The sequence below is a fragment of the Bos javanicus genome, chromosome 1 (genome assembly GCF_032452875.1).
Source record: "Bos javanicus breed banteng chromosome 1, ARS-OSU_banteng_1.0, whole genome shotgun sequence".
Classification (NCBI taxonomy): domain Eukaryota; kingdom Metazoa; phylum Chordata; class Mammalia; order Artiodactyla; family Bovidae; genus Bos; species Bos javanicus.
In genome coordinates, this window is record NC_083868.1 from 64,571,153 (window position 1) to 64,597,173 (window position 26,021).

Consider the following 26,021-nt stretch of genomic DNA (forward strand, 5'->3'; position numbering starts at 1 on the left):
TCCTCCATGTCCCTCACATGCTGCTCCTTCCACCTTCACCCAGCTCACTCTCACCACCCTCCTCCCCTCTGGCAGGGAAACATCGTGTTTCTTGGTCATACATTCAAGTGATTGATTCATCTTCGTCTTCATGCTAATGACTGTAAATTCCATGAAGGCAAAAGCCAAGTCAATTTTGCTAACAGCTTGTCCCCAGGACCAAGAAAAGTGTCTTGTACATAAGAAAGGCTCAGTGTTTGTTGAATACACAAATTATTAAACCAGAAAATGAGTTCCCCGCCTGCTGACTCATCCTCATCTTTCTGCATTTGTCCAGGCTAGTCTCTGCCCAAGTTCTGCTGCTGCGACCCCCATCCTCCACCATAAAGCCTGCCCACCTTTCCCAGGTCAGGGGCGCTTACAGGCAGAGCCAGGCACTTCTCTGCTTTTCACTTGTTTGTGGATTAATTACTTTTGCCTTCTCCAGCTAACATACTCACATCTCTCTTTGAGAGTAGGAATCTGAGGCTCAGTTTTTCAAGGTCCATCTTTTACACAGTAGGTGTTCAGACAAAAGAAGCTCAGATTCCTTTGTTGACTCAGTATAGCAACAATAAAATCTGGATGTAACTGTACAACAAGGTGCTTTCCAAAATACCTTTCTTTAGCTCAAAGTTCATTTCCTTCTATTGGCCTCTAATTTTTGTGGTATAATTGTTAAAGTCTTGGTTTTAATTTTCTTTTTATGCTTTCTCTCTTTTTTATTGTTTTTCTTTCTCCTCACCCCTCCCCCACCTCTCTCTCTCTCCTTCTTTCACAGACACACACACACACACACACGCTTGCACACACACCACATTTCTAGGAAGCTTGTAAATTTACTTTTAAATCTTTTAAAGCTCATTTAGACTCCCCAGAAGACTCTAAATTGGGAATGCTGCCTTCAGCTACCCAGGAAAAAAATTGTAACCGTTGGAAATATTACTGTCAAATATATGCAAAATCTGATGTTTAAATTGCAAAACTTGAATCATGGTTCTCTTGCTTCAGCAACAGTGTAAAATAGCAATTTCACAACAGAAAATGTATAAATACCTGCATTGTAGTCATCTTTTTGCGACTGTGCCCACACCCCTGTGTCCCCGCCACCGCCCCCACCCAACCCGCGAAGTCATTCTGGGTGATGGCTGCAGTTTAAGCAAGCAGAGCTTAAGACAAGATCCTTTGATATTTGGTTCTTTGAAGACTAGGAAACTGTGCAGGAGGCAAAACCTCCTCTTTATTTTGAGGAAACCAGGTGGTATGCTGCTCAGCAGAAAAGCAGATCTTTTATTTGTTCTGCCTTCTAAAAAAAGTCAGAGCCACCCTGTCAGCAGAATCAGCACCACCCTTCCCAACAGCCCCCCAAATTCAGCACCTGAGCTGGAAAAAGTCTCCAGAAGTCAAAAATACTCTTTGTAGGACACACTTGAAATACCTTTGTAGTAAGTTAAAAGTAACTCAAAATATGATTTGCACTACCAAATGTCAGATGCCAGCATTGACAAAGGGCATTGGCACCTAGAGCATAAAAGTAAATATTAAGAGAAAATTTTAATATGAAAAAGATTGTATGTCACCACTACTTTCTTTTCCCCCTTCAACTTGGAAAGATCATCACTGTTCAGTTTTAGAAGCAGAGGATATTGTGTTGTCTCATGGAAATGTAGCTTGGGAAGCAGAGCCCAAGGCCAGTGTGCCCTCGGTGTGTCACAACACGTAAATGAGCATCTAGTGGAGGAGATCACAACTCTAAGCTGTCCTTCTGAATTGGCTTTTGGTTTTGTTAAAATAACACGGCTCCGCCTTTCCTTTAAGGTCTGTGACCTGAGCTAGCTTGGCCAGTGGCTTGTTGTGTGATCAAGGACAGGTCCTTTAACCTTTCTGGACCTGTTTTCTCATCCCTAAAATGGACTGAAATACCCTGAATGTCCCTTCCCTCTTGCAGGGTGGCAGAAGGAGACAGCACAGAGAACACCATGCCCTTTCTCTTCCAAACCCCGAGGTGGTAGACTCAGTCAAGTTCCTGGAAGTTGCTTACCTGAACAGAAGTGAAAAAGACCAGTGAGCACCAAGAGCTGAGAGAGCCAGAGGCATGGGCGCTTGGGTGGTAGTGTTCCCCACTTCATTGTGTGACCCATGGCTTCTGCTGGTGAGGATGGAAAACAAAAGCAAACAGTTTCAAGCCACGTGAGAACTGGCACCTCACAGTTTACACCAGGCAGGGCCGGAGACAATTCAATTGCCTCCCGCACAGAGGGTTCGCCTGTGATGTTTGCAAAACACACTGAAGAGACGCTGGTTGGAGTACCTGGGTATGCAGACTCCTAAAATTAAAAGACAGGATTTATCTTCACAACCTGAAAAGGAAAAAAAAAAAAAAAAAGGTCATCCAGGAAGGAAGGAAGATTGGCCTACCCTGGGTTGTAAAACCTCTTGGTTTACTGCCTAAAATGAGTCAGGGACTGTAATCTGAGCAACCTCTAAATCACAGCACAATCTTAAGGGGAAAGCAAGACTTGACAGACATTTGAGGAAGTGACCCTGCCTTGCACATGTTCCGAGAACCAACCACTGCTCTCCTACTGCTGGGAGATGTTGAAGGTTGTTAAAAACAAGGAGAACTAAAGGCCCCTGGACACCAGCCAGCCAACGCATGAAAGCTCGGACCCTCTTCAGAACATATAGAGAAACACAGAGCACCAGGGAGGGCGTATTTTGTACAAGGCAGTACTTAAGTCATGAAACTATTTCTTTCTTACTATATTAACACAGAGAAACAAATGTTTCTGTTTTTAAATGCTTCTACATAAAGACTGTGTCTTAAAGCCGTAGAGGATTTCAATCAGTGGAAGAGCATCAGTAAAAGGGGAAGAGAAAAGACATACGGAAATCATTACTTGGTTATATTATGTACTACAATGTGAGAAAGCTGATTTTTTTTTTTAGCAAATATATTAAACATTAGGAATAAAAATGAAAGCTGTGCTTTGATGTGATCCTCTCAGATTCCAGCAGAGACCCAGTCTGGGTGCTACCCAGATGTTTGGGACCCATCTTGGAGAACCACCCCAGGGCTAGTCTGTCAGCCACACCAGATTGTCTTATCAGCCACACTGTATTTTAATCAGAATTAGCCTGGATTCACTTATTCACCAGAATTTTACTGGTTTTGGAAAACTCAGATTCAGCCTGAAAAATTAATATTTTCTACTATCTAGGGCCATAACTGATGCCCAGGCTGTGCTGGTGGCTCAGGCAGTAAAGAATCTGCCTACAATGCAGCAGACCCAGGTTCAACCTCTGAGTCGGAAAGATCCCGTGGAAAAGGAAATGGCAACCCACTCCAGTATTCTTGCCTGGCGAATCCCTTGGACAGAGGAGCCTGGCAGGTTATAGTCCATGGGGTCACAAAGAGTCAGACACGACTGAGCAACTAACAGTTTCCACTTTCCTTTCCACTTTTTAGAGTCATAACTCTGATAATGATTCTCCAATATGTTGGAATAAGAAACCCCCAGAAGGCCCTCTGGGGGGAAAGGATGCATCTTAGAGGTATGTTTGTTTAAAAAGCAGTCAGGTTGTTGGTAACTAGATCCACCAAGCTATCCCCATATTAAGCTAATAATAAATGTACTTACTTGCCAAAGAACAATTCCTCTTGTATTAAAAACCGAAGTATGAGGCTCCACTTCTGAGATGTTCCTTTCTTGCCGTCTTCAAACTAATGGCAAGTCACTCGGTTTTTCTTTGGGTGATATTTCACAGAGGTGGCATTTCCCCTCCCAACTTCCTTTTACTTGATAGAGAACTCTGATGTTCAGAAATGTTTAAGTCCAACCAGGGGAAGAGCATAGTGTTCTTCATGTGCAATTTGAGGAAGCTCCCTCTGCTGTCCTGTTTTGTCAGTTCCCTTCAGATGGTATTGCAGATTGCACAGCCTCTCTCCCTCACCTGCCCCAGCAGTGCCTCAGGGTCAAGGGGGAGAGGAAACTGCACTGGGCCACCTGGGGGAGAGGTTAGAAAGGTGCCCCATAGTGGGAGGGGCCGACCCATCAACTTTGGGGGTAGACAGTATTTGAGCCATAAGGCTGGCTGCTTCTGTGCTTTTTCAAGTTTTGTTTCAGCACCCAGAATTACCCCTCCCTAGTTACAGTCATGCCGTAGCAGGAGTGGGCCATCCATCTCATGGGTAGTGGAAACTTTGGGGGAGTGCCCAGCTTACAAGACCACTCTTACCTACACTGCCCCCTACCCCCACCATCTCTACAGAGTGGCTGGACAGTGTATCCTACTAGCCAAGTGGGACAGTAACCCCAGCCACCCTAGCCTGGTACAGTAAGCCTCAGGTGAACACAGTGACGGAACCAGAGGGTGAGCTGAGGAAGCTTTTAGTCCTCCCCTGCCAATTTCCAACCAGCCTGCTACTCCTGTGAAGAGTTCTAGAGCATTTCATGGGAAGGCAGCCAACCCACACTGGTCCAGTGGATCCCTTTTGCACCCGTGGAACCTGATAGCACTTTATCTGGCCCATACCTTTCTCTGTTTGCTTCTGGCACTTGAGGCCTCTCTGTTGCCTTCACATCAGATTCTCTGGGAAAGTCTACACTCAAGCATGTGCAACTTGGAAATATGAGGGACTTAGAACCAGTGGGGCTACTCTTGATCCAAAGGGGCTGGAAGATGATGGATAACTGCTTTCCATTTTCATCACCCAGATGGGGAATTGAGAGAGACATTTCACGAGGCTTTCCAGAAGGTCCCGGTGAGATGGAGTACCAGTTGCCTGAAGCAGAGGCCAGCATGGTGAGGCACCCTTGTATTGGCCTTTCTTTCTTCCCTGTGTCAAATCGCCCTGTCTTATATCACCAGACTCACATCCCCAGTCATCTAGGGCTTTGTAACTAGCTTTGCTTTCTAGAGAAACTAGGCTTAAGGCAGGAGGGACTTCATGTGGTAGACACACAATGGCTTCCCGTCTAAAATAACTGAGTAAAACAGAAAGGTGACTCCATTTAGAGGAAAAGAAAATGATAGGAGATGTGACTGATATATGAATGTGATAAATGCACTTGGCTTTGCCCCTGAACAAAGTGATCTCTCTAAAATGGAGATTCGGTCTAGCCTCTCTCAACCTTAGAACTGTTTCACCTCTCATGCAGATAAAAGCCAGGCTGAGCAAAAACGTTAACACAGGCAGGGTTGGGCTGGGCCAACTAGGGCTACTGCAAAGTCTTTGCATATTGAGTACTCAGGGTCCAAGGTGCTAGGACAGCTTTTGTTGTTGTTATTTAAGACAGCTTAGGTGCTGAGAAAACCTTTCCCACGGTGGACTCTTCTGTTGCCAAAGAAACAAACCCACTTTTGCATTAACAAAAATTTTCAGGAAGTTGTATCTTTGGTTTTTCTAACAAGACTGGTTGCAATCTCAGCAATGAAGAGTCACAAGAAGCTCTCTGACCTCTGTTTCAGGTCAGTTCCCCTGGGCAACTACCTGGCAACCAGCACCCTGATTTCTGCCCTGGACTGTGGTTGCAATGAATTTCAGCCTCTCTGTGGAGCCTCTCTGACTCCCGTTCTCAGCTTCATTTAAATTCATCTGTATAGCCTGCACTCAGAATGGGGTGGCCAGATCTGGGCTTTAAGACTGTGGTGCTCGCGAGTGGTGCCACACTCTGCTAAAGCTGGTGGTAAAGGCCATCGGTGTGAGAGTGGTAATCTCTTCTTCTTTGTACGCTGTCACATTCTTTCTGATTCACGGAGATGGAAATCACCAGAGTTCTTTAAATGAAAAGAGAAGTGGACATTCAGCGCTAACTCTGATCTAAACTGAGGGCTCTTTCCCTGTTGCCCACTGCCCCTCTCCCTTCTGCATTTGGGGCTCTACTTTCTGCCTGAAAATCTTAACTTCACCATAACCCCCTGTACTGCCTTTCCCATCCTCTCTGCCCATCCAAACATCTTCCTTCCCTAAAGGGGTATTCCAAAAATCACTTCCTCAAGAATCTCTCTTTGGCTCTTCTAATCCCCATCTGCTCTTTCCCTCCTCTGAGCTCCTAATGTCTGTACCACTCCTTTGCCACATCAAGCCAGTCCCCCCAAATTTACTGAGTGCCTACTGTATGCCTAGAACTGTATCATGTGCTGTGGATGCAAAGGTGAATAGAATGGGAGAGAGATAAGAACAAGATGGACAGACCCTAAGAAAAAGAAACAAACAATCACAGAAAAAGACCCAGGGCATTCTAAGGCTGCAAGATGGTGAAAATGCCAACAAAATATTAGGGAGGTATGAGTGGAAAAATGACATGCCACGGCCAGGAATTATCTTCATTATCTTTGCACATGAGCCCAGACCTTTATTGAAATACTACATTCTGTTTCAAACAAAATGGATCCCGAAAAAAAGTAACAAACAATAAGAAGAAGAATGTTAAACTGGGCAATTCAGAGAAAAGAGCAAACAGAGGAGAGCTGAGATATTTTTAAGATTGGCCAAGGGGATTGGGGGTTCTTGATAATGATCTTTCACTGCCTTGAGGTGTTCCTGTTTATTTGCTTTGAGCTTTTAATGGATGTAAATGAACTTCACTTCTGTGGATGACCAAATTAGAGAAAATAATCTTAAATTAAAGCTGGCGATTTGGTTGTATTTAAGGAAGACTTGGTTTGTGTGTGTGTGTGTGTGCGTGTGAGATGAATCTGGAAAGGGCAACTTTCAAAGGCACTGGGAGTGTAGTATTGTACTGCCTTTTCAGTCACTTCAGTCTGTATCATACTCAGGCTCCTCTGTCCGTGGGATTTTCCAGGCAAGAATACTGGAGTGGGCTGCCATGCTTATTACTTGATCCTTTAACAGAAGAGACAGACCCTGTGTCCACTCGAGTTCTCTGCCTGAGGGTAGGGGCCTGCTCTTGAATCCTGGCCACTCTGTGATGATAGGACTCTGGGGATTAAGAGTCGCCACAGACACTGGCTGCAGTCCTCCTGCCCACACTGTCCATTAGAGCTGCTGGCAGAGTCAGCACAGCTGCCCTTTTCTCAGTTTGTGCTTCCCTTTCCTTGCTCCCCCAGAAACATAGAAAGGCGCCATCCAAAGGCTGTCGAAGGAGAGGACGGAGACGATTTTGGTGCTCTCATAATGGGACATGTAGCTGTCATGATATCTAGCTCGAATAAATGAACGCTGAAGAGTCAAGTCAGCCCATTAAAGATTTTTGGGGGCTGGTGCACTGGGACGACCCAGAGGGATGGTATGGGGAGGGAGGAGGGTTCAGGATGGGGAACACATGTATACCTGTGGCGGATTCATTTCGATATTTGGCAAAACCAATACAATATTGTAAAGTTTAAAAATAAAATAAAACTAAAAAAAAAAAGATTTTTTTATTTAATTGGTAGAAAATAGCTTTACAATTTTGTGTTGGTTTCTGTCGTACGACAACTAGATTCAGTCAGAATTTATATGTATATATAGATATATATATATACCCCTTCTCTCCTGAGCCTTCCTCTCCTTCCCCTATCCCACCGTTCTAGGTCATCACTGAGTGCCAGGCTGAGCCCATTAAAGAGACTGAACAATAGGGCATTTACTTCTTAAACACACTAAACTATTTAACCACCCTAAGAGGCACAAAGAGTTGGACAGGACTTACCAGCTAAACAACATCAACAGGAGGAAGTAACCACCTTCCTTTACCCTCCCCTTCTTCTCCTTCCTCCTCAGCTTCTTCCCTTTCCTCCTCTTTCTTCTTTCTGGCATATTTTCTTGAAAAGTGAAATAGATAGCTGCCCTCTGTTTCTTAGTGACACAGTAATCTAGGGGAAAAACAATCTGTAACCAAAGGTCATGGTCTCCTATTTCAAAAGAAGGGGGAGGGGTTGTGGGGAGGGGTTGTGGGGAGGGGTTGCAGGGAGGGGAGTCGTCTAATTCTATGCATTAAATTAAAGAGAAATTGCATGGCTTGACTGGAAAGAGGAGATTTATCTCTCGTCAACTCTCCCCAGAAAGGGCAACATTTAAAGTACACCTTGCACAGACACATTTACCTAGAGGAAATCTGGCCACTTGTGGCCCCATTTACACAAGGATGCCGGAGAAGAGCAGAATTTATTTGATGCATGAAGAGCCAAAGCACATCCTCACATTGACTCGCTCCTGATTCTGGAGCTGACTTCACTGGCATCCACAGGGGGAGGCTGAGGGACTCTCCAGCGGCTGTTACCACTAGGAAACCTGCCTAAAACAGCTTCCTTTGTGAAGTCTTGGTTTCACTCTCACTTTTTAGATTTCCCACCCCCAAACTTGAGCTCTCTCCAAAGATCAGTTTTAGGAATGAATGCCAGAGACGAAGGGTCAGGGAACTGACACCTCATCAGAGGACAGGAGGAGAGGGCTGAAAGATGTCCCCTGATGAGGTTTTCCTTTACCTATAGTCCCGAGGATTCTTCTTGAAGCAAAATGAGCAGACTCAGGTAGGTTAGCCTAGTCTGATGCTGATGGAGGGATGGTGGAGCAGAGGATGGGAGAGTGGGGAGGGAACTTAAGCAAGGCTACCCAGGTGTTTGGCTTCAGTAGTTACTTTCCATTTCCTGGAAGCTATATTTTCACCCACTGAGAGCCAGACTTGTGGGCAGTGAAGTGCTTAGGATGAGCCTGTGGTCAGAAGCACCAAAAGTCCATTGCAAACTCAGGAAGGGGAGTGTGGGGACTCAGCTGACCGGCTGTGGGAAATCCCCACAGAACTGGGAGAGGCAGAGGGGCGGGGGCCATCTGGTAGAAAATGTACCAAAGAAGGTTTCAAAATCTACGTGGATCTCCAGATCAAAGGTTGGGAAAAAACAACTTACAGAAGCAAATGAGAGCACTCCAGAGACACGGGGAAAGAGGGGTGGGCAGGAATGTGGACTTCCCCCAGGTCTCTTTCTGTTCTGCTTAGGAGAGAAGCCACTGCCTGCTCTTAAAACACCAATTTGTATCCACTTATCTCTCCATTCAGTGTCCCCATCCCCACCTTCTGCCATATTTGATTACTGCCTGCTTATTAGAATTACAGCACATATCTTGGATCTTTCTTTAAATACGACTTTTATTTATTTTTTCTCCTTTTTAAGCATCAGAATTTTTTTTGTATTTTTTTTCACTTTTTTTTTGGAGGCTAATTACTATACAATATTGTATTGATTTTGTCATACATTGACATGAATCCGCCATGGGTGTACATGTGTTCCCCATCCTGAACCCTGCTCCCACCTCCCTCCCCATCCCATCCCTCTGGGTCATCCCAGTGCACCAGCCCTGAGCACCCTGTATCATGCATCAAACCTGGACTGGCGATCCGTTTCACATGTGATAGTTTACATGTTTCAGCGCTATTCTCCCAAACCATCCCACCCTCGCCCTCTCCGACAGAGTCCAAAAGACTGTTCTATACATCTGTGTCTCTTTTGCTGTCTCGCATACAGGGTTATCTTTACTAGCTTTCTAAATTCCATATATATGCGTTAGTATACTGTATTGGTGTTTTTCCTTGTGGCTTACTTCACTCTGTATAATAGTAAATATGACTTTTACACTGTCATCAAATGGAGGGCTCTTGTGGAAGGAGTATGAAATATTTTAAAAAATCAGGCTCAGCAGGTTCAGAGCGTTAATGAACTCAATGTTTAGTCTATCATATCATTTCAAAGTTTGTGTGAGTGGCAGTACAGGGAATGGAAGAAGCCCTGGACTGAGAGCTCCAAGACCATGGCCTCCTTTAGAGAAGAGTTCAGAGAAGGCTACTTCTCTCTGCGTGTGACTCAAAGGAACTCTCTTCACTTAGTTGGGCCTCACTTTCCTCACTATAAAGTTACAGGTATGCAAATATCCCTTCTGACTCTGACATGTTATGATGTAAACTTTGCTCTTATGTACATATGGATTCTATTTTTAAAAAGTACTTTGGGACCAGTGGCCAGAGAGCCTGTTTTCTTTGATAAACATCTTCAAATTCTTCTCCAGCCTTCTTTAAAATCCTCCAGGAGGACACTTGATTTCCATTGCGCAAATCTAGTACTCAGTCTTACGATGAAGTGTTTGGAAATGATTCAGTAAGACAGAAAAGGAGAAAGCTTAAGACCGTGACCAGTCTTCTAACCCAGCGACAGGCCGGACTGCAAACTAACTCACGCCTCCACAATGAGGTCGGGCTGAGCAACCGTGCATCACTCGGGAGGAAATATCAACCTAAGTCTGCGTCTTTGTTTTTACTTTTACTTTTTTTAAATCTTTGCTTCTCCTCTGAACTAGCTGTTTGGGTTATTTCTGGGCTTCTGGAAATTTTAGTTTATCTTCTTATTCTTTTAAAAAATAAGCCCAGATATAATTTTCTCTAGATGCCCCCTTCTGTGAACCCTCTAAGCTGATAATGTCTCCCTCCTATTTGCTGAGCTGGTACCTTGAACATTCTCCTTGGTCACAGTGCTTGTGCCTCAAAAGCCTCCTCTATCCCTGTGATTCTTGCTCTACCTCAGTAACTGCAGTAAGCGCCTAGCAAAGTATCTAGCATACTTTATATGCTGTAATAGGGTTCTCCAGAGAAACAAAACCAATACATACATGGAGAGAGAGATTTATTTTAAGGAACTGGCTCATGTGATTGTGGAGGTTACCAAGTCCAAAATCTGCACGATAGGCTAGCAGGCTGAAGACCCAGGTTGAGGTGATATAGCAGCTCCATGTGAAGATAGTCTGCTGGCAGAATTCCTTCTTCCTTGTGTCAGATCAATCTTTTTTCTATTAAGGCCTTCAACTGAATGGGTAAGGCCCACTTACCATGGAAGAAAATTAGCTGCTGATTTCCATGTTAATCTCATCTTAAAAATGCCTTCACAGAAACAGCTAGAAAAATGTTTGACCAAGTATCTGGGTACTTTTTCCTAGCCAGGTGAATACCTAAAATTAACCGTCACAGATGCTCACTGAATCTTCTGAAGTGAGTTGATGCTGCAGGATATGTGACCAGACGTTTTTGGCTTCCTATTTCTCCTGGCCTAGCTTTCTTCTGTTTTCTTCTAAAAAGCCTCTACTTCATTTTTTATCACTTTAAATCATTTAAAAAAAATTGTGTTAAATTGTGTCCTATTCTGTGGTACATTTTTCTCTGAAACTTTTTGTTATTTTGCATTTGCTGCACAGGTCAGGGGCCCTGTCTATTAACCATTTCCTGTTAGCTCTATCTTTCTCTCTCTTTCTCATTAAAAAAAAATTTTTTTTAGCTCTCAAGATTTCATGAGGCATGATGGCATGGTATAATACATTCAGGCCCCTGAAGTGATGAAGGTTTGTTTAATCTCCTGTTTTTCAACTATCTATACTTCTGTTTTCTTTCTGTTGAACCAGCCCTGGCCATGGTGTGGCTGCAGAGGAACTGACCATCAGGGCCTCCTAATTACTTTGTATCAACATGAAAGGGGGGTTATTTTAGAGGCATTACCTTATTTGAACATTTGGATCCAGCTGTAGTAACGACACTATTACAAATGACAGAAATGCTTACAATGTAAAGCTTAGTGATTAAAAATAGGATATAATATTGTATATACAAAATGACCCCATTTAAAAAAAATGTGCATAAAGACTGTATCAGTCTTTACAGTTTGAGTGGTAGAATGTGGGCTTTTTTTCTATGCTTTCTAAAATTTCTTTCTACACGTAATATGTAAAAATTCTTAATATGAAAGATTAATAAAAGTTTCTCTTTCTCTCCCTACTCCCTGCAAACTCTCCCCTTAGCCACCTGAGAGATAATTATATAATCATTAATAATAATGTAACATGTATCCTTTCAGTCATTTCACACACAGGCATGCACACACACACAGAGCTCTTTTTTTTTTACATAAATAAGACCATGTATATCCCTCACTCTAAAAGCTGATTTTTTGATTAACAAAATGTCTCCAGTTTCTTCCCCTGTGAACCTAATTATTTACCCCAAATCTACTGATTTAAATGTCTACCTTTTTGGAAAAGTTTCATAGTTATGCCCTAATTTAGGAGAAGGAAACACATTCTCCTCTCTAAATAGAGGTTATTTCCAATTTTCTGCTGAGAAACAATTCTGCAAAGAAATCCAGAAACATTTATCTTTGTGAACACATGAGAGATATATTTTTAAGAGATATTTCTAAAAGATTTCTCAGTTTTTCTACTGGAAGTATGCATTATTTTTTTTAATCATAAAAAGAACTTTTTATTTAAAAACAAAAAATGGAAATCAACAGCCTAAGATGGGATTCCTTGCATGGGTCCACTCTTATGAGAGCAGGGTTGTGTTAGGGCCTAGCATCCACGTGGTAAACAGCAGGTGTTTAATGCCTGTAGCAAGAAAGATAAGCATACAGAGATCATATAGTGTTTAGAATATCTGCATAGAATACCTGCAGATAGTGTTTCTAATTCTTTTCAAGAATTTATTCAGGCAAAAATACTCTTAGTTTTCCTTTGCTTTTATTTATTATCAGCATGAAAATATTCTATTCTGCGACCAAATAAATGACAAAGAGTTAAAATTAATCCTACCAACCACCCTAAAGAGGTCGGTACTATTATTGCCCCATTTTATGGATGAGGGCCCAGAACCGTTACAAAGGCCACTCACGCAATCAGCACCGTTTTCCGAGATCGGGGCCACACACTATTCACTGCCCAGGGGAGCTGGACTGGAGGAAAGGCCGAGGCTTCACGCCGGGGTCACTCCTGAGTCCTCGACAGGGGTGAGGGTGGGGTGGGGTGTTGGTGGCGGAGCGGCGCCATTTCCCGTCGTCCGTGCTCCGCGGCGCCCCCGCCCCCACCCCCACCCCCACCCCCACCCCTCCCCCCGAGCCGAGGGGACGGTTGACGCAGCGGGCAGCTGACGCTCGAGCAACTGCAAGCGCCGGGCACCGGTCCGGGCCTGTGGAACCTGAGCGCGATCCGCGGACGCGGCGCTCCACCCCGCTTGGTGCTCAGCTCTCGGCTCGCGCCGGGGTCCGCGCTGGGCCTCCTCGCACCCTGACTTCCCGGCGCCCGGCCCCGCCCTGGGCTCACGAGCGTGACACCCCTCCCGGCCACCAGGTACCCCTCCCCGCGCTAGGCCCCCACACCCGCGCTCCTCTCCCGGCGGCTGCCGGTCCCGCCCGCCCTTCCTTCCCCCACCCTCCCCGCCCGCATCCCGTCCCGTCCCTCGCGCCCCTCTCCCGCGGTGACCTAGGGGCCACCCTCCACCCCTGTCGGGGCTGAACCTGTACCCTCCCCCACTCAAAAAAAAAAAAAAACGCAGAAGACTGCGGTGAATCAACTGCCCAGATCTCCGTTTTGAATGTAAAGTTCGGGGACGAGACTGTCAACTGGAAATTTTAAGCGTGTAAAGAATAACAGTGTTCTGGAAAGCGGGAGGCCACAGCACGGTGTAAAAACTCAAAAGAAAATTTCTTACAGGGTGAGGTGGTCGTCGCCCACCACCCCCCAGCCTCACTTGAAAGCCACAGAAACACATTCGGGTGGAGCCAGGAGGAATTACAGACAGGAAGCTGAGAACTTGAGAAGAGGGTGGTGGTGGTGGTTTAGTCGCTAAGTCGTGTCCGACTTTTGCGATTTCATGGACAGAGGAGCCTGGCAGACTACAGTCCATGAGATTCTCCACGCAAGAATACTGGAGTGGGTTGCCATTTCCTTCTCCGGGGGATCTTCCCAACCCAGGAATCGAACCTGGGTCTTCTGCATTGTAAATGGACTCTTGACCAACTAAGCTACAAGGGAAGCTTCTTAGAAGAGGGTACAGGGGCTTAAAGATCCGTCTTCAGAAGTCTAGAACTAAGCTTGGTCTATGAAGCTCTCAGCGCAGGACGGGAGCCCAGGTTGCATCTATAGCTCCCCACTACCTCCGCACCCATCCCTGCAATACGATTTACCGTGGGAAAATTGAGGTCCTGGAAGGAGGTAGCTTGTCCATCATCACACACCTGATTCTGAGCAGAGCCCGGACTGTTAGCCCAGAACTCCAGCCCAGAACTCCAGTTCCTAAGCATCATTTATAAACATTAAAATATGTAAGTCAATTTTTTACAGATACCGTTTCTGGGCCAGGAAATTCAATATGATCAGGAACTCGATAATGGGCTGCTCAGTCTGTCCTCATCATTTTTCTCAGGTGCTTGCCAACATGCACCTGGTGTTCCCTGGGCTACAGCAGTGCAGCTGGAGCAGGACTCCCTTGGGAAGCCCAAGGATTTGAACTTAACCCTGAGCAAATCGATTTTAGGTAAGAGGAGGAGAGTGAGACATCTTGGATGGGGTAAGAGCTTGAGCTGAGAAGAGAATGAGCTACTCCACCAGCATTTCAAAGTGTTTTCCTGGCCTGGTGAAGTGGAGTGGATGATAGACGGAGGACACATAGTGGAAGGCTCTGCGGGTGAATGCTACAAGCTGTAGGGCACAATGGGAAACCAGGACTTTACTGGGGGTTAGGTTGGAGAAGACTCTTGAGAGTCACTTGGACTGCAAGGAGATCCAACCAGTCAGTCCTAAAGGAAGTCAGTCCTGAATATTCATTGGAAGGACTGACGCTGAAGCATCAGTGCTTTGGCCACGTGATGGGAAGAACTGAGTCATTGGAAAAGACCCTGATGCTGGGAAAGTTTGAAGGCAGGAGAAGGGGATGACAGAGGATAAGATGGTTGGATGGCATCACCGACTCAATGGACATGAATTTGAGCAAGCTCTGGGAGTTGGTGATGGACAGGGAAGCCTGGCATGCTGCAGGCCATGGGGTTGCAAAGAGATATGACTGATGACTGAACTGAACTGAACTGAACTGAGATTCATGGAGAGAGAGAGTGTTAGCTGAGACCCCAAGACTCTACAAGTCAAACATTTAGAAGGAACACAAAATTTAAATACTGCTGTTGAAAGGAAGATTGTGGGGAGAAAGTACAGTATTCTAGTTCAATTAATGGAAAAATCATTTCCCCTGGTTGTGTATGAATAATAAAAAATACTACTTATTATGTGCTAAACACTGTTCTAGGTACTTTATAAAGATTAATTCACTGGAACTTCCCTGGTTAGGGAACTAGATCTCACATGCTGCAACTGAGTTTGCATGCTGCAACTAAAGATTCAGCATGCTGTGACAGAAAGGTCCCATATGCTGCAACTGAAGTTCCTCTGTGCTGCAACTAAAAGAACCTGCATGTAGCAACAAAGATGGAAGATCCCACTTGCCACAGCCAAGACCTGGCGCAGCCAAATAAATATGTTTAAAAAGAATAACTAAAGTTATTTTTTAAATTAATTCATTTACTACTCATGACCAACCTATGAGGTTATTACTGTTTGTGCCACTGCCTTACAGATATGAAGGGTAAGGCACAAAGAGGTTGCTCAAGGTAAGTAGGTCTGTGCTGAGGTGAATGGCCCAGAAACAGAAGACTTGGATCCAGTGCCTCCATCTGTTGCTTGCGTGAAGTTACCCTCTCTGGCCCTCCATTTTCTTATCTCTGACATGCAGACTGTCATCCAGGCTCTCTGATGAGACTGAAGGTGCAGGTGCTTTGCGAACAGTGCCTCGTGTTACCAGTGGAAAGTTAATGTTTACGAAAAGGAGGGATGCATTCCAAGGCCAAATTCAACCAAAAAGAGAAAATGGTTGATTTGCAGAATTTAATGGGCTTGCCACTCACAGAGAGGCAAAGATAGGGTCCTAGTTAGTCTTGCCTAACTTGACAAGACAAGACAAAGTTCTGATCTTGCCTGGGAAATCCCACAGACAGAGGAGCCTGGTGGGCTAGTCAAGGCTGAAAAAGACTTGGACACGACTTAGCTTAGTGACTAAACAACAACAACAACACAACAAAATGGGCTTATTCCACTTCCCATAGAGCTGTTGTGAGGATTAAATGATATGCCCTTAATACTGTGCCTGCAAGGAGTGAGTAATCAGTAAAATGTGATGTGTGTGCTCCGTCTCTCAGTCGTGTCTTATGCTTTGTGACACTTTGGAGTGTAGCCCACCCAGCTCCTCTGTCCGTGGGATTTCCCAGGCAAAAATACTGGAGTGGGTTACCATTTCCTCCTCCAGTTGATCTTCCGGACCCAGGGATTGAACCTGTCTCCTTCATTGGTAGGTGGATTCCTTACCTCTAAGCCACCAGGGAAGCCCCAGTAAAATGCTGATAGGGCTATTATTTTTTCTAATTTTTTTTTCTCCCCATCCTCTGTGTATCTTTATGTTCCCCCAGAGACAGCTTCACCATGTGTGGGGCCCTGATGGAGAGGTATGTGGCAGCCATGGTGCTGAGTGCAGCTGGAGATGCCTTGGGATACTTCAATGGAAAGTGGGAGTTCCTCCAGAATGGGGAGAAAATTCACAGGCAGCTGGCCCAGCTTGGTGGCTTGGATGCCATAGATGTGGAGAGGTGGAGAGTCAGCGATGACACCGTGATGCACCTGGCCACAGCAGAAGCACTCCTGGAAGCTGGCAAAGTCTCAGACTTGACTCACTTGTATTCCCTCCTTGCTAAGCATTACCAGGACTGCATGGGAGACATGGATGGCCGGGCACCAGGTGAGAGCAGCTGGTGGAGGTCCTGGGCAGGTGGAGGATTAAAACAGACCCAAGGAAGTCATTTAAAATGTTGATTGGGGTTTAATTATAAAAGATACTAGTTTTTTATTTTTTAATTAATTTTTTTGCCACACCCAGAGCCTGTGGGACCTTAGTTTGCCGACGAGGGATCAAACGCATGCCCCCTGCAATGCAAAGCAGTCATAACCTCTGGACCACAGGGGAAGTCCTGGGACATGAGTTTTCTTAGTTATGATAAAAATAGAAACCAGCTAAATGTTCTGTCATTTATTTAATTATGGTGACACATCTGCAGCCATTTAAAATGATACAGAAAAGTGTTTACTGATACGGAAAGATGTATATGAAGTAAAGTAGATTATGAAACGCTATGTATCTTATGAACCCATTCTCATTAAGAGTATGTATGTATATCTGTTGGGAAAGATCTGGGTGATAAGAGTATTTATAGTTTCCTAGTTTCCTTTCACTTATTCGTAGTTTCTAAGTTTTCTTTAATATCTATGAAGAAAAACTTTTTCTTTTTAAAGAAGACTAGAAACGGTTTTGTAGAGACTCTTTTTCTGGTTCCAGGTCTGCTCACAAGTGGTTCTTGCTCACTTTTTTATAGTCACTTGGCCAACAGCTGATGTGAACCACCTTTTCCCTGGTTCTTGTATTAGTTAGCTTGACCTGCCATAACAAAATACCACAGATTGGCTGGGCTTAAACAACAGGTATCATTTTCTCACTGTTTGGGAAGCTAGAAGCCTGAGATCAGGGTGTTGGTTTCATTTCTTCTGAAGGAATCCTTTCTCTTTGGCTTGCAGACCATGCTGTGCCCTCTCAGAGCACACATTCCTAGTGTCTTTTTGTGTGTTCAGGTTTCCTCTTCTTATTAGGACACTGATTAGACTGAATCAGGGCCCATCCTAACATTCTCATTTTAAAGTCATCACCTCTGTAAAAGGCCCATCTCCAAATACAGTCACATTCCGAAGTCCTAGGGATTAGCTCTTCAACATATGAATTTTGGGGAATACAATTCAGCTTATCATCAATACAGTTCAGCTCATAACATTTCCTGATGAAAAGCCCCTCCCACAAACCCAACAGCGTCTAAGTACCCTTGTGTAAGTAAGGCACAGTGCTGACCTGGGGTTTGGAGTTGGGGGCCTTCATCATCACACGTTTTGGCTTTCCTTTCCACCCAGGAAAGTTGGAGGCAGGGCTTGGTTCTCTCCTCCTGCCAGGCCTTTGCTTTCGTTACCCTGACCCAATTCTCTACCCGACTCTTCCCAGGGGGTGCCTCAGTGCAGAACGCCATGCTGCTGGAGCCAGACAAAGCCGATGGCTGGAGGATTCCCTTTAACAGTCATGAGGGTGGCTGCGGGGCCGCCATGAGGGCCATGTGCATTGGTCTCCGGTTCCCTCACAGCAGTCAGCTGGACTCACTGATCCAGGTGAGCATCGAGAGCGGCCGGATGACCCATCACCATCCCACAGGCTACCTGGGAGCCCTTGTGTCTGCTCTTTTTACAGCCTATGCTGTGAACGGCAAGCCTCCCCAGCAGTGGGGAAGAGGACTGATGGAGGTACTTCCGGAAGCTAAAAAGTACATTGTCCAATCAGGCTACTTTGTGGAGCAGAATCTTCAACACTGGTGAGTTTGCAGGGGCACACTCCTGCTAGAAAATGGTTGAGTCTGTGTGCACACCTGCATGCATGTGTATGCCTAAAACTCAGACTTTTAGCAACCATCATCGGTCTCCCATCCAATTTCATCATCCACTGCATCCAGCCCCCTCCCCACCCTCCTGCTAAGGATTCTAAATACAGTCCCAGCTGTGATGGCCACCAAGGAGCCAAGTGAAGACCTCAGTGAGTAGGGCGGCTGCACTGCTTCCCTCATGTGTACGGATCCTGTTCTCCAGAGTTTTGTGGCTCTTCCTTTTCTCTCTTTTGTTTTTTCCTGGCCATGCCACACAGCATGTGGGATCTTCGTTCCCCACCCAGGGATCGAACTCGTGCCCTCTCCAGTGGAAGAGCAGTGTCTTAACCACTGGACTGCCAGGGAAAAGTCCCTGTGGCTATTCTTTACTGAGATAAATTTTCCTGATTATTTTCTGGAACTTGTTTTTTCATTGTTGTCTTGACAAACAAATAATATTGTGAAATCCTTGGTTAAAATGACCTAAAGATAGGTTTTTCCACCAGCTAATTAATAAGTGGTAAGACCGCATCTTCCCCTTTTTTGAATTCACTTCACATTGCCTTTCTTAGAATAAAAATGTCCAGAGGCTTTCTGCTGAAATCATCTACGGTCATGATGTTCTGAAGTTCCCTCTTAAAAAAAAAAAAGTAGCTGTATAAGGAGATGATGTGTTAATTAGGTTGATGGTAGTGATCATTTCATTATGCATATGTATACCAAATCATCATGTCGTACACCTTAAATGTGTACAATTTTGTTAAGAAAGTAATATAAAATAATAAAATATATGATGACAGACTAAATAAATAACGTTCACCCTTGAAAGTTGACACTTGACCTAATTCTCAACTCAGGAAAAACAAAACCTACATTTCTCACCTTTAACTTGCTGTATATCTTCTTTATGCATTAATAGCAACAGATATTGATGCCTTATTTATATCACTCCTTAGCAAAAATGTATTGAATGAAGGTCACTTAACATTCATTTTGATTTTTTATATCATATCATATTAGTTCTAGAGGTTGAAGTCATGATGGAACTCTCCCTGTTCACATGTCTTTCTGGTACCTTTCCTGATGGCTTTTGACTTTATTTTTTCAATTGACTGTAGTCTTTTTTTCTTCCTACAGGTCTTACTTCCAAGACCAGTGGGAAAAGTACCTAAAACTCAGAGGAATTTGGGATGGCAAATCAGCCCCTACCTTCCCCAAGCCCTTTGATGTGAAGGAAAGGGATCAGTTCTACAGTTCTGTGAGCTACTCTGGCTGGGGCGGCAGCAGTGGACACGATGCCCCCATGATTGCCTATGATGCCATCCTGGCTGCAGGAGACTCCTGGAAGGAGCTTGCCCACCGAGCATTTTTCCACGGTGGAGACAGTGATTCTACCGCTGCAATTGCTGGCTGTTGGTGGGGAGTGATGTATGGTTTTAAAGGAGTAAGTCCCTCCAACTATGAGAAGCTAGAATACAGAAACCGGCTGGAAGAGACAGCTAGGGCTTTGTATTCTCTTAGGTAATTACCCTAGGGAGAAGTGACATTCATTTCTGGTGGTTTCTTCTCTTGTGTAGTCCCTTTTCTACTGTTTCACTTTTTTCAAAGTCAAGAGTCTTAACCTTGTACTCAGGGAATTTTGAGGTAACAGTCCCTTGGGCACCTGTTACCCAAGGGAACATTGAAGCTCAATGTTTCCAAACTTATCCTGTCTTCACCAGCCCCTGCCCCAAATGTACCCCTCTTCCTATCCTGAAGAGTCTATTTCTCAGTTAATGGGATCAGCATTTCCCAAATTAGAAATCATATAGCCTCATATTTGGGTTTCCATTTTTACCATCTGATCTTTCACTAAGTTTTTTTTTTTTTTTTCTGTTTGTTTCAGGTTGGGTTACCAAAAGTGGATTCTAAGACAAAGATCTGAGTGCAAGTAGTTTACTTGGGAGGTGATTCCAGGAAGGACTGTTAGGAGAATGGGGAAATGAAACAGGGAAGGGAGAGGAGCCAGGACAAGGTGTGTTGATGAGCAGGTTCCCACTGTAGGCACTTGAGATGCAGTCCATCTGGGTCCTTTGCATAAGGCACTCAGAGTTGTCCCACCGTCTTTCATCTGATGTTGGTGGAGGACCACTCCCAGGGGTGCTAACTCCCTGGTGCTTCCTGGCCTGCCTCTTGTAAAGCCAAACATGAGTGTCCCCAGGTTAAGACTCAGAGATGTTTGCAGAGGCAGGCTGTAGGGTGCATGGGAACAGTGAGGTGTGTATGTGGGGGTCCCCACAGCGTCTGCTAGATGGTTCTACATCCTGAATATCCTTCAGATCTGTCATTCTTTTACCTTATGGCACCACATATTTTTCAGCTGGATTTCTGTATTGCAAACTATTTAAGTCTGAAGAGATTCTGCTCCTATTAACAGCTGCACCCTCTAATTTCCTAGGTATGGCACTTGACATGGTGCCAGCTCGTTGTCACCTATTTGACAGTCTTTATTCTCCTCTAGACAGAATCTAGCATGGTGCCCAGGTGCACAAGAGATGCTTCGTCAACATATATTAAATGAATGTTGTTTATTAGCCTCCTGTCTGGTGCCTCTAATCCCAGTACTGCCTTCCGCATTGCCCTCCAGAGAGATCTTTACAAATACATAACAAGTCGATCATACTGCACTTGTAATCATGTACAATGAATACTTACCCCCTGCTTCTTCATTTCTGGGAGCTCTTCCTTCTCCTCTTTTACCTTCAAGTTCCAGCTCAAGTAGCATCTCCTTGATGAAAACCCACTCTCACTGTTTAGGCTCTTGGCCCTCTCTCTTCAAAACACCCACAGCCTTCTGTCTCCAGCTCTGTCACCATACTGAGCGTGTTGTGTGGTGACTGTGGGTCTTCTGAGGACCCTCTGAGGCTGCTTGTGAAGGCTCGTGTCTCACTCTCTTTGTGGTCTTCCTGTCTAGCCTACTGGAGACACTCAGTGTTTACTGTGGAGGTTCCTCAGTTGGTTTTGATGTGAATGCTTTGAGCATGCACTTTCTCTTGGGTTTCAAATGCCCTCTACTTCATAACTATTAGGAGTGACCTGTGCTGGCCTGAGAGAGATGGAGGATTTGAGGCTTTAACCAGGCCTGTGTGCTGACTTCAGTGAGACAGAGATCTCAACTCTGTATCTGAAGCAGGACTGCAGCAAAGGCATCAGATTTATCATTCTTTTGTATGTAAAGGGAGAAGAAAATTCCAAAGCTCTTTTTCTGGTTCAAAAGCTCTCATATGTATTTATATATTTCAGAAAACAGATGTGTTTTAAATAATGAAACTAGTACAGTAGATTCTTCAGCAGGACAATCAGAAATTGCAGACTTTTAGGGGTGGGGATTTACCATTTACAGAACATGGTAATAACCTCTTAAATGCAGGTGTCTTAAATCCAGGTGCACAAGAAAACTCCTCTGTAGAAATATTTTGATGACAGTTTTAGAATAATAGAAAACAGTAAATACATATTTACACAGGATTCTTGAACAGAAGATTAAGATGGAGACTTTTATGACTGTTTTTCAATTTCCCACTTGATAAAAAGTGACAGTACAGAATAGCCTGTACTTTTCTGCAGCTGTAGGAAAAAAAGGAAACATTTTTTCTGTGTCTTTCTGTCAGGAGAGCTTGCAGTATTTATTTATTTATTTGGCTGCACCGGGTCTTGCAGCCTGTGGGATCTTTAGTTGTGGCATGCAAACTCTTAGTTGTGGCATATGGGAGCTGTTCCCTGACCAGGGATCAAACCCAGGCCCCCTGCATTGGGAGCAGAGTCTTAGCCACTGGACCACCAGGGAAGTCCTCTGCCTGCAGTTTTAGGGTGGAGCACTAGAATTCAGTCAGCACTGACCAAGTGGCAAAACTGAGATGCTTAAACCTTGTAATATAGAAAAGGGAAGAAGAGCATTTTAGCCAGTGGATTCTGAGGCATGACCTGTTTTACCTCTATAACTGGTTTGATGAATTGTCTGAATTTAGTGGAAGCACACATGGAATGATTTTCTTTTTCTCCAGCCACTGCCTTCGTATAAGCTGCTTTCTGTGCTGCTTAGTGTCATCTTTTTAGTTTTGTTAAAGTTGCTTTCCCTGCTCCTTAGTGTCATCTTTTTAGTTTTGTGTGGAGAGGGGGGTGGTGAAGGGTATTAAAAATCCAATCCAGTCCATCCCAGTCCAGATATTTTTTAATTTCAGCTTTACTGAGATATGAATGAATGTAAAATTGTAAGATATTTAAAGTGTACATTGTGGTGATTTAATATACATATACACGGTGAAAGGTTTCCCTTCATCTCATTAAGGAGCATATCCATCACCTCACATGTTTACCTTTTTTTGGTGAGAACATTTAAGTTCTACTCTCCTAGTAAATTTCAATTTCACAGTATAGTGTTATCAACCATGGTCACCATGTTTTCCATCAGATGTTCAGACCTTATTCATCATAAAAGTTTATACCCTTTTACCAACCTCCCCTTATTTCCCTCACCACCACTGCCCCCTAACCAGCCCCTGGCAACCACTTTTCTACTCTCTGTTTCTATTAATATGGATTTGACTTTTTTTTTTTTTAAGATTCCACATATAAGTGGTATCAGGTAATATTTATCTTCCTCTCTCTGATTTATTTTAGTTAGCATAATGCCCTAAGGTGCATTGATACTGTCACAAACATCAGGATTTCCTTCTTTCGCATAGCTGAATAGTATTCTATTGTATATATGTACTACATCCTCTTTATCCATTCATCAGTTGGCAGATACTTGAGTTGTTTCCTTATCTTGACTATTATGAATAAAGCTGCAGTGAACATGGGGCAGAGATACCTCTTTGATGCCCTGTTTTCATTTCCTTTGGATATATACCCAGAGGTAGGAAGCCCCATCCAGTTTGATCAGTTGTAAAACTTTAAAGTCATGTCCTCCTTCCTCCCGACCACAGTCAGTCCTGAGCCCAAAGGGCTTAGAGGAGAAAAGGGGACATGGATGCCTCTCTCACTCCTTGCCTTCCTCTTTCGGGGTTCCCTGTCTCCAGGGTTGCCCTAGACCAGCCTCACCAGGGGAGCCCTGAGGGAAAAGAGTCAGTTTCTCTCCTGAAGGTTCTCCTCATCCCTCCTGGTCACAGCAGAGGGGTGCAGGCTGTGCCCCCCCGGCCCCCTGCTGCTCTCTACACTCCGCCTGTTCCTCTCCAATAAGACAGATCTGGAGGCCGGGGAGGTTGCCCAGCACACGGCCGACTCAGGAGCAGCTGCCGCTGTCACCTTCGTGTGGTCGCCCTCACTCTCGGCCAGTACCCCCCCTCACTCAGCTGGTTGTGAAGCACAGCACTGCCTTCCTCCCCTTTCAGGAAGGAAGGGGAAACCCGTAGAATTTAGGATTCTCGTGATTTCTCCTTCAAACTGCTGATTTCCTGCAGAGGGAAGTGGGGAAGGGAGGTCTAGAGCAGTTCAGCTGCCTCCCATTAAGTCCTCAGGGATTTGTCGTTGCAGTCTCCTTAGAACGGGGCAGTGGAAGTATGTGCATGTGGGGAAGGGGGTCACGGCAGAGGAAGAGGGTGGGAACTTAACATTTTTTGTTTTCTAGTCACATTTCAGCTGCGATTGGAGACAAGAGCGAGCATCTCTTTAAGAGCCTGTTCTATTTGCTCTGCAAATTCTCACTCTTCACAGCAGGCACAATTCAGAATGAGATCAGACTCTCAGATTCCTTTTTCTCAAAACCTTCTCTCCAAACTTGACTCTCAGTTGACAGCTTTGCTTCCTATTTCTCTGAGAAAATAGAAGCAGTCGGAAGAGAACAACTGTTACACCCATCACCTCTGCCTCCGCCCACCCACACCTGGGCTCTGCCTTCTCTCCCAACCTGTGAATGTTGGTGTGTGTGTGTGTGTATGTGTGTGTGTGTGTGTGTGTGTGTGTGTGTGTGTGTGTAAGAGAGGGAGAGAGAAAGAGAAAAAGGAGGAAGAACCAGAATGAACAGAGGAAAGAGATAACAGACTTAATTATATGCATAATGTTAGAATAAATTGAGAAGATGACCTGAATCACAGTATAAACTTCTCATGCTGCTGCTGCTGCTGCTAAGTCACTTCAGTCGTGTCCAACTCTGTGTGACCTCATAGACGGCAGACCACCAGGCTAATCAGGTTAATACATGTGTCCTGGAGAAGAGAAAAGATCATGAGTAACGTTAACAGGGATTAATGGTATTTTTTTGACCTGCTAAATGATGGCACTTCACTTGCTTTGTTACATGATGGCTAGATGTTCTCTGGAGAAGGCAATGGCACCCCACTCCAGTATTCTTGATTGGAAAATCCCATGGGCGGAGAAGCCTGGTAGGCTTCAGTCCACGGAGTCGCTAAGAGTCGGACACAACTGAGAGACTTCACTTTCACTTTTCACTTTCATGCATTGGAGAAGGAAATGACAACCCACTCCAGCGTTCTTGCCTGGAGAATCCCAGGGACGGGGAGCCTGGTGGGCTGCCGTCTGTGGGGTCGCACAGAGTTGGACACGACTGAAGCGACTTAGCAGCAGCAGCAGATGTTCTCTAGAAGTCTTGGCAATAAGTACTTTTTAATCTGCAAAATTAGCATTGGTCTCATCTCAGCCACCATTCTCCATTCTCAGTGGAGAATGAAATATTCTCCATTTCCTCTTCTGTCTCCACCCCTGCAGGGCGAGGTAATGTGTATCTTTGTAAAACAGCCAGAGCTCCTGGGAGCGTGATTTCAGTCAGCCATCCCCATGGATCACCTCCTCAAGGAATGGGGTCAAATTAAGGACCAGGGGTCATCCAGACACCATAGAGAGGGCAGTCTTGCCATCATTTTTTCATCCTTGGGGTTTGGGTTTGAGGAAACTGACACCTAGGGAGTTGGTGAGACCTTCCTTTGGGGAAGGAAAGACAAGAGCAGGAAGAAAAGTTGCTAAGTGATTAGATGGAGCTGGGACTTAAACCCAGGTCTGCTTGTCTTCAGTCCTGCTGCTGCTAAGTCGCTTCAGTCATGTCCGACTTTGTGCAACCCCAGAGACGGCAGCCCACCAGGCTCCCCTGTCCCTGGGATTCTCCAGGCAAGGACACTGGAGTGGGTTGCCATTTCCTTCTCCAATGCATGAAAGTGAAAAGTGAAAGTGAAGTCGCTCAGTCGTGTCCGACTCTTAGCGACCCCATGGACTGCAGCCTAACCAGGCTCCTCCATCCATGGGATTTTCCAGGCAAGAGAACTGGAGTGGGGTGCCATTGCCTTCTCTGTCCTACTATACCCTAATTGTTTACTATAATTAGAAAGGGTTTCCTTAATCAAAGCCAGAATGAAACCCAGGAGTGAGATGTTGGTGGCAGCAGCTGGTGCCCTCTCTTCACCTTCCTACAGCTATAAGGTGACGTCAAAAGGGAAGTGAGTGGTGGGTTTGAGATGCGTGTTGTGCTTTTGTACTTCTTAATTAAAAAAAAATCATATGCATGTAGAACTATTAAAAACCACACTTGAAAAAATTAATGTGACCTCATTTTGTAGTCATAAACAGGTGAGGCCCAGAATTAATTAAATTTATTAATTAGAATAATAAAATTTATTTTATATTAGTATGTTTGTTTATATTCCCCCCACTTCCAACCCCACCCCTAAACTGAAGGCCTGGGATCCTGAAGCAAGATGAGGAAGCTGGGT

The 26,021-nt window shown here is 44.7% G+C and overlaps 2 protein-coding genes across 3 annotated transcripts in view; one reads left to right on the top strand and one right to left on the bottom strand.

The window, feature by feature from the left end:
* Window positions 1-4,745, bottom strand: part of CD80 (CD80 molecule) — a 29,565-nt gene extending 24,820 nt beyond the window's left edge. Inside the window, exons 1-3 of one of the 2 annotated variants that reach the window (XM_061397533.1) lie at window positions 3,660-4,745; window positions 2,330-2,378; window positions 2,060-2,164 (exon numbers count right to left, since the gene is read on the bottom strand). In XM_061397533.1, the coding sequence (XP_061253517.1) occupies window positions 2,060-2,159 (100 nt within the window). In that variant the 5' untranslated portion in view covers window positions 2,160-2,164; window positions 2,330-2,378; window positions 3,660-4,745. Of the gene's footprint in view, window positions 1-2,059; window positions 2,168-2,329; window positions 2,379-3,659 lie in introns of both variants that reach the window. The other variant, XM_061397444.1, reaches the window with a different exon arrangement.
* An 8,284-nt stretch (window positions 4,746-13,029) lies between these two features.
* Window positions 13,030-23,172, top strand: ADPRH (ADP-ribosylarginine hydrolase). The gene is made up of 4 exons (XM_061398754.1): window positions 13,030-13,120; window positions 16,285-16,610; window positions 17,913-18,273; window positions 19,459-23,172. The coding sequence occupies exons 2-4, from the start codon at window positions 16,298-16,300 to the stop codon at window positions 19,844-19,846; spliced, it is 1,062 nt and encodes a 353-aa protein (XP_061254738.1). The 5' UTR covers window positions 13,030-13,120; window positions 16,285-16,297; the 3' UTR covers window positions 19,847-23,172.
* The last annotated feature ends 2,849 nt before the right edge of the window (window positions 23,173-26,021 follow it).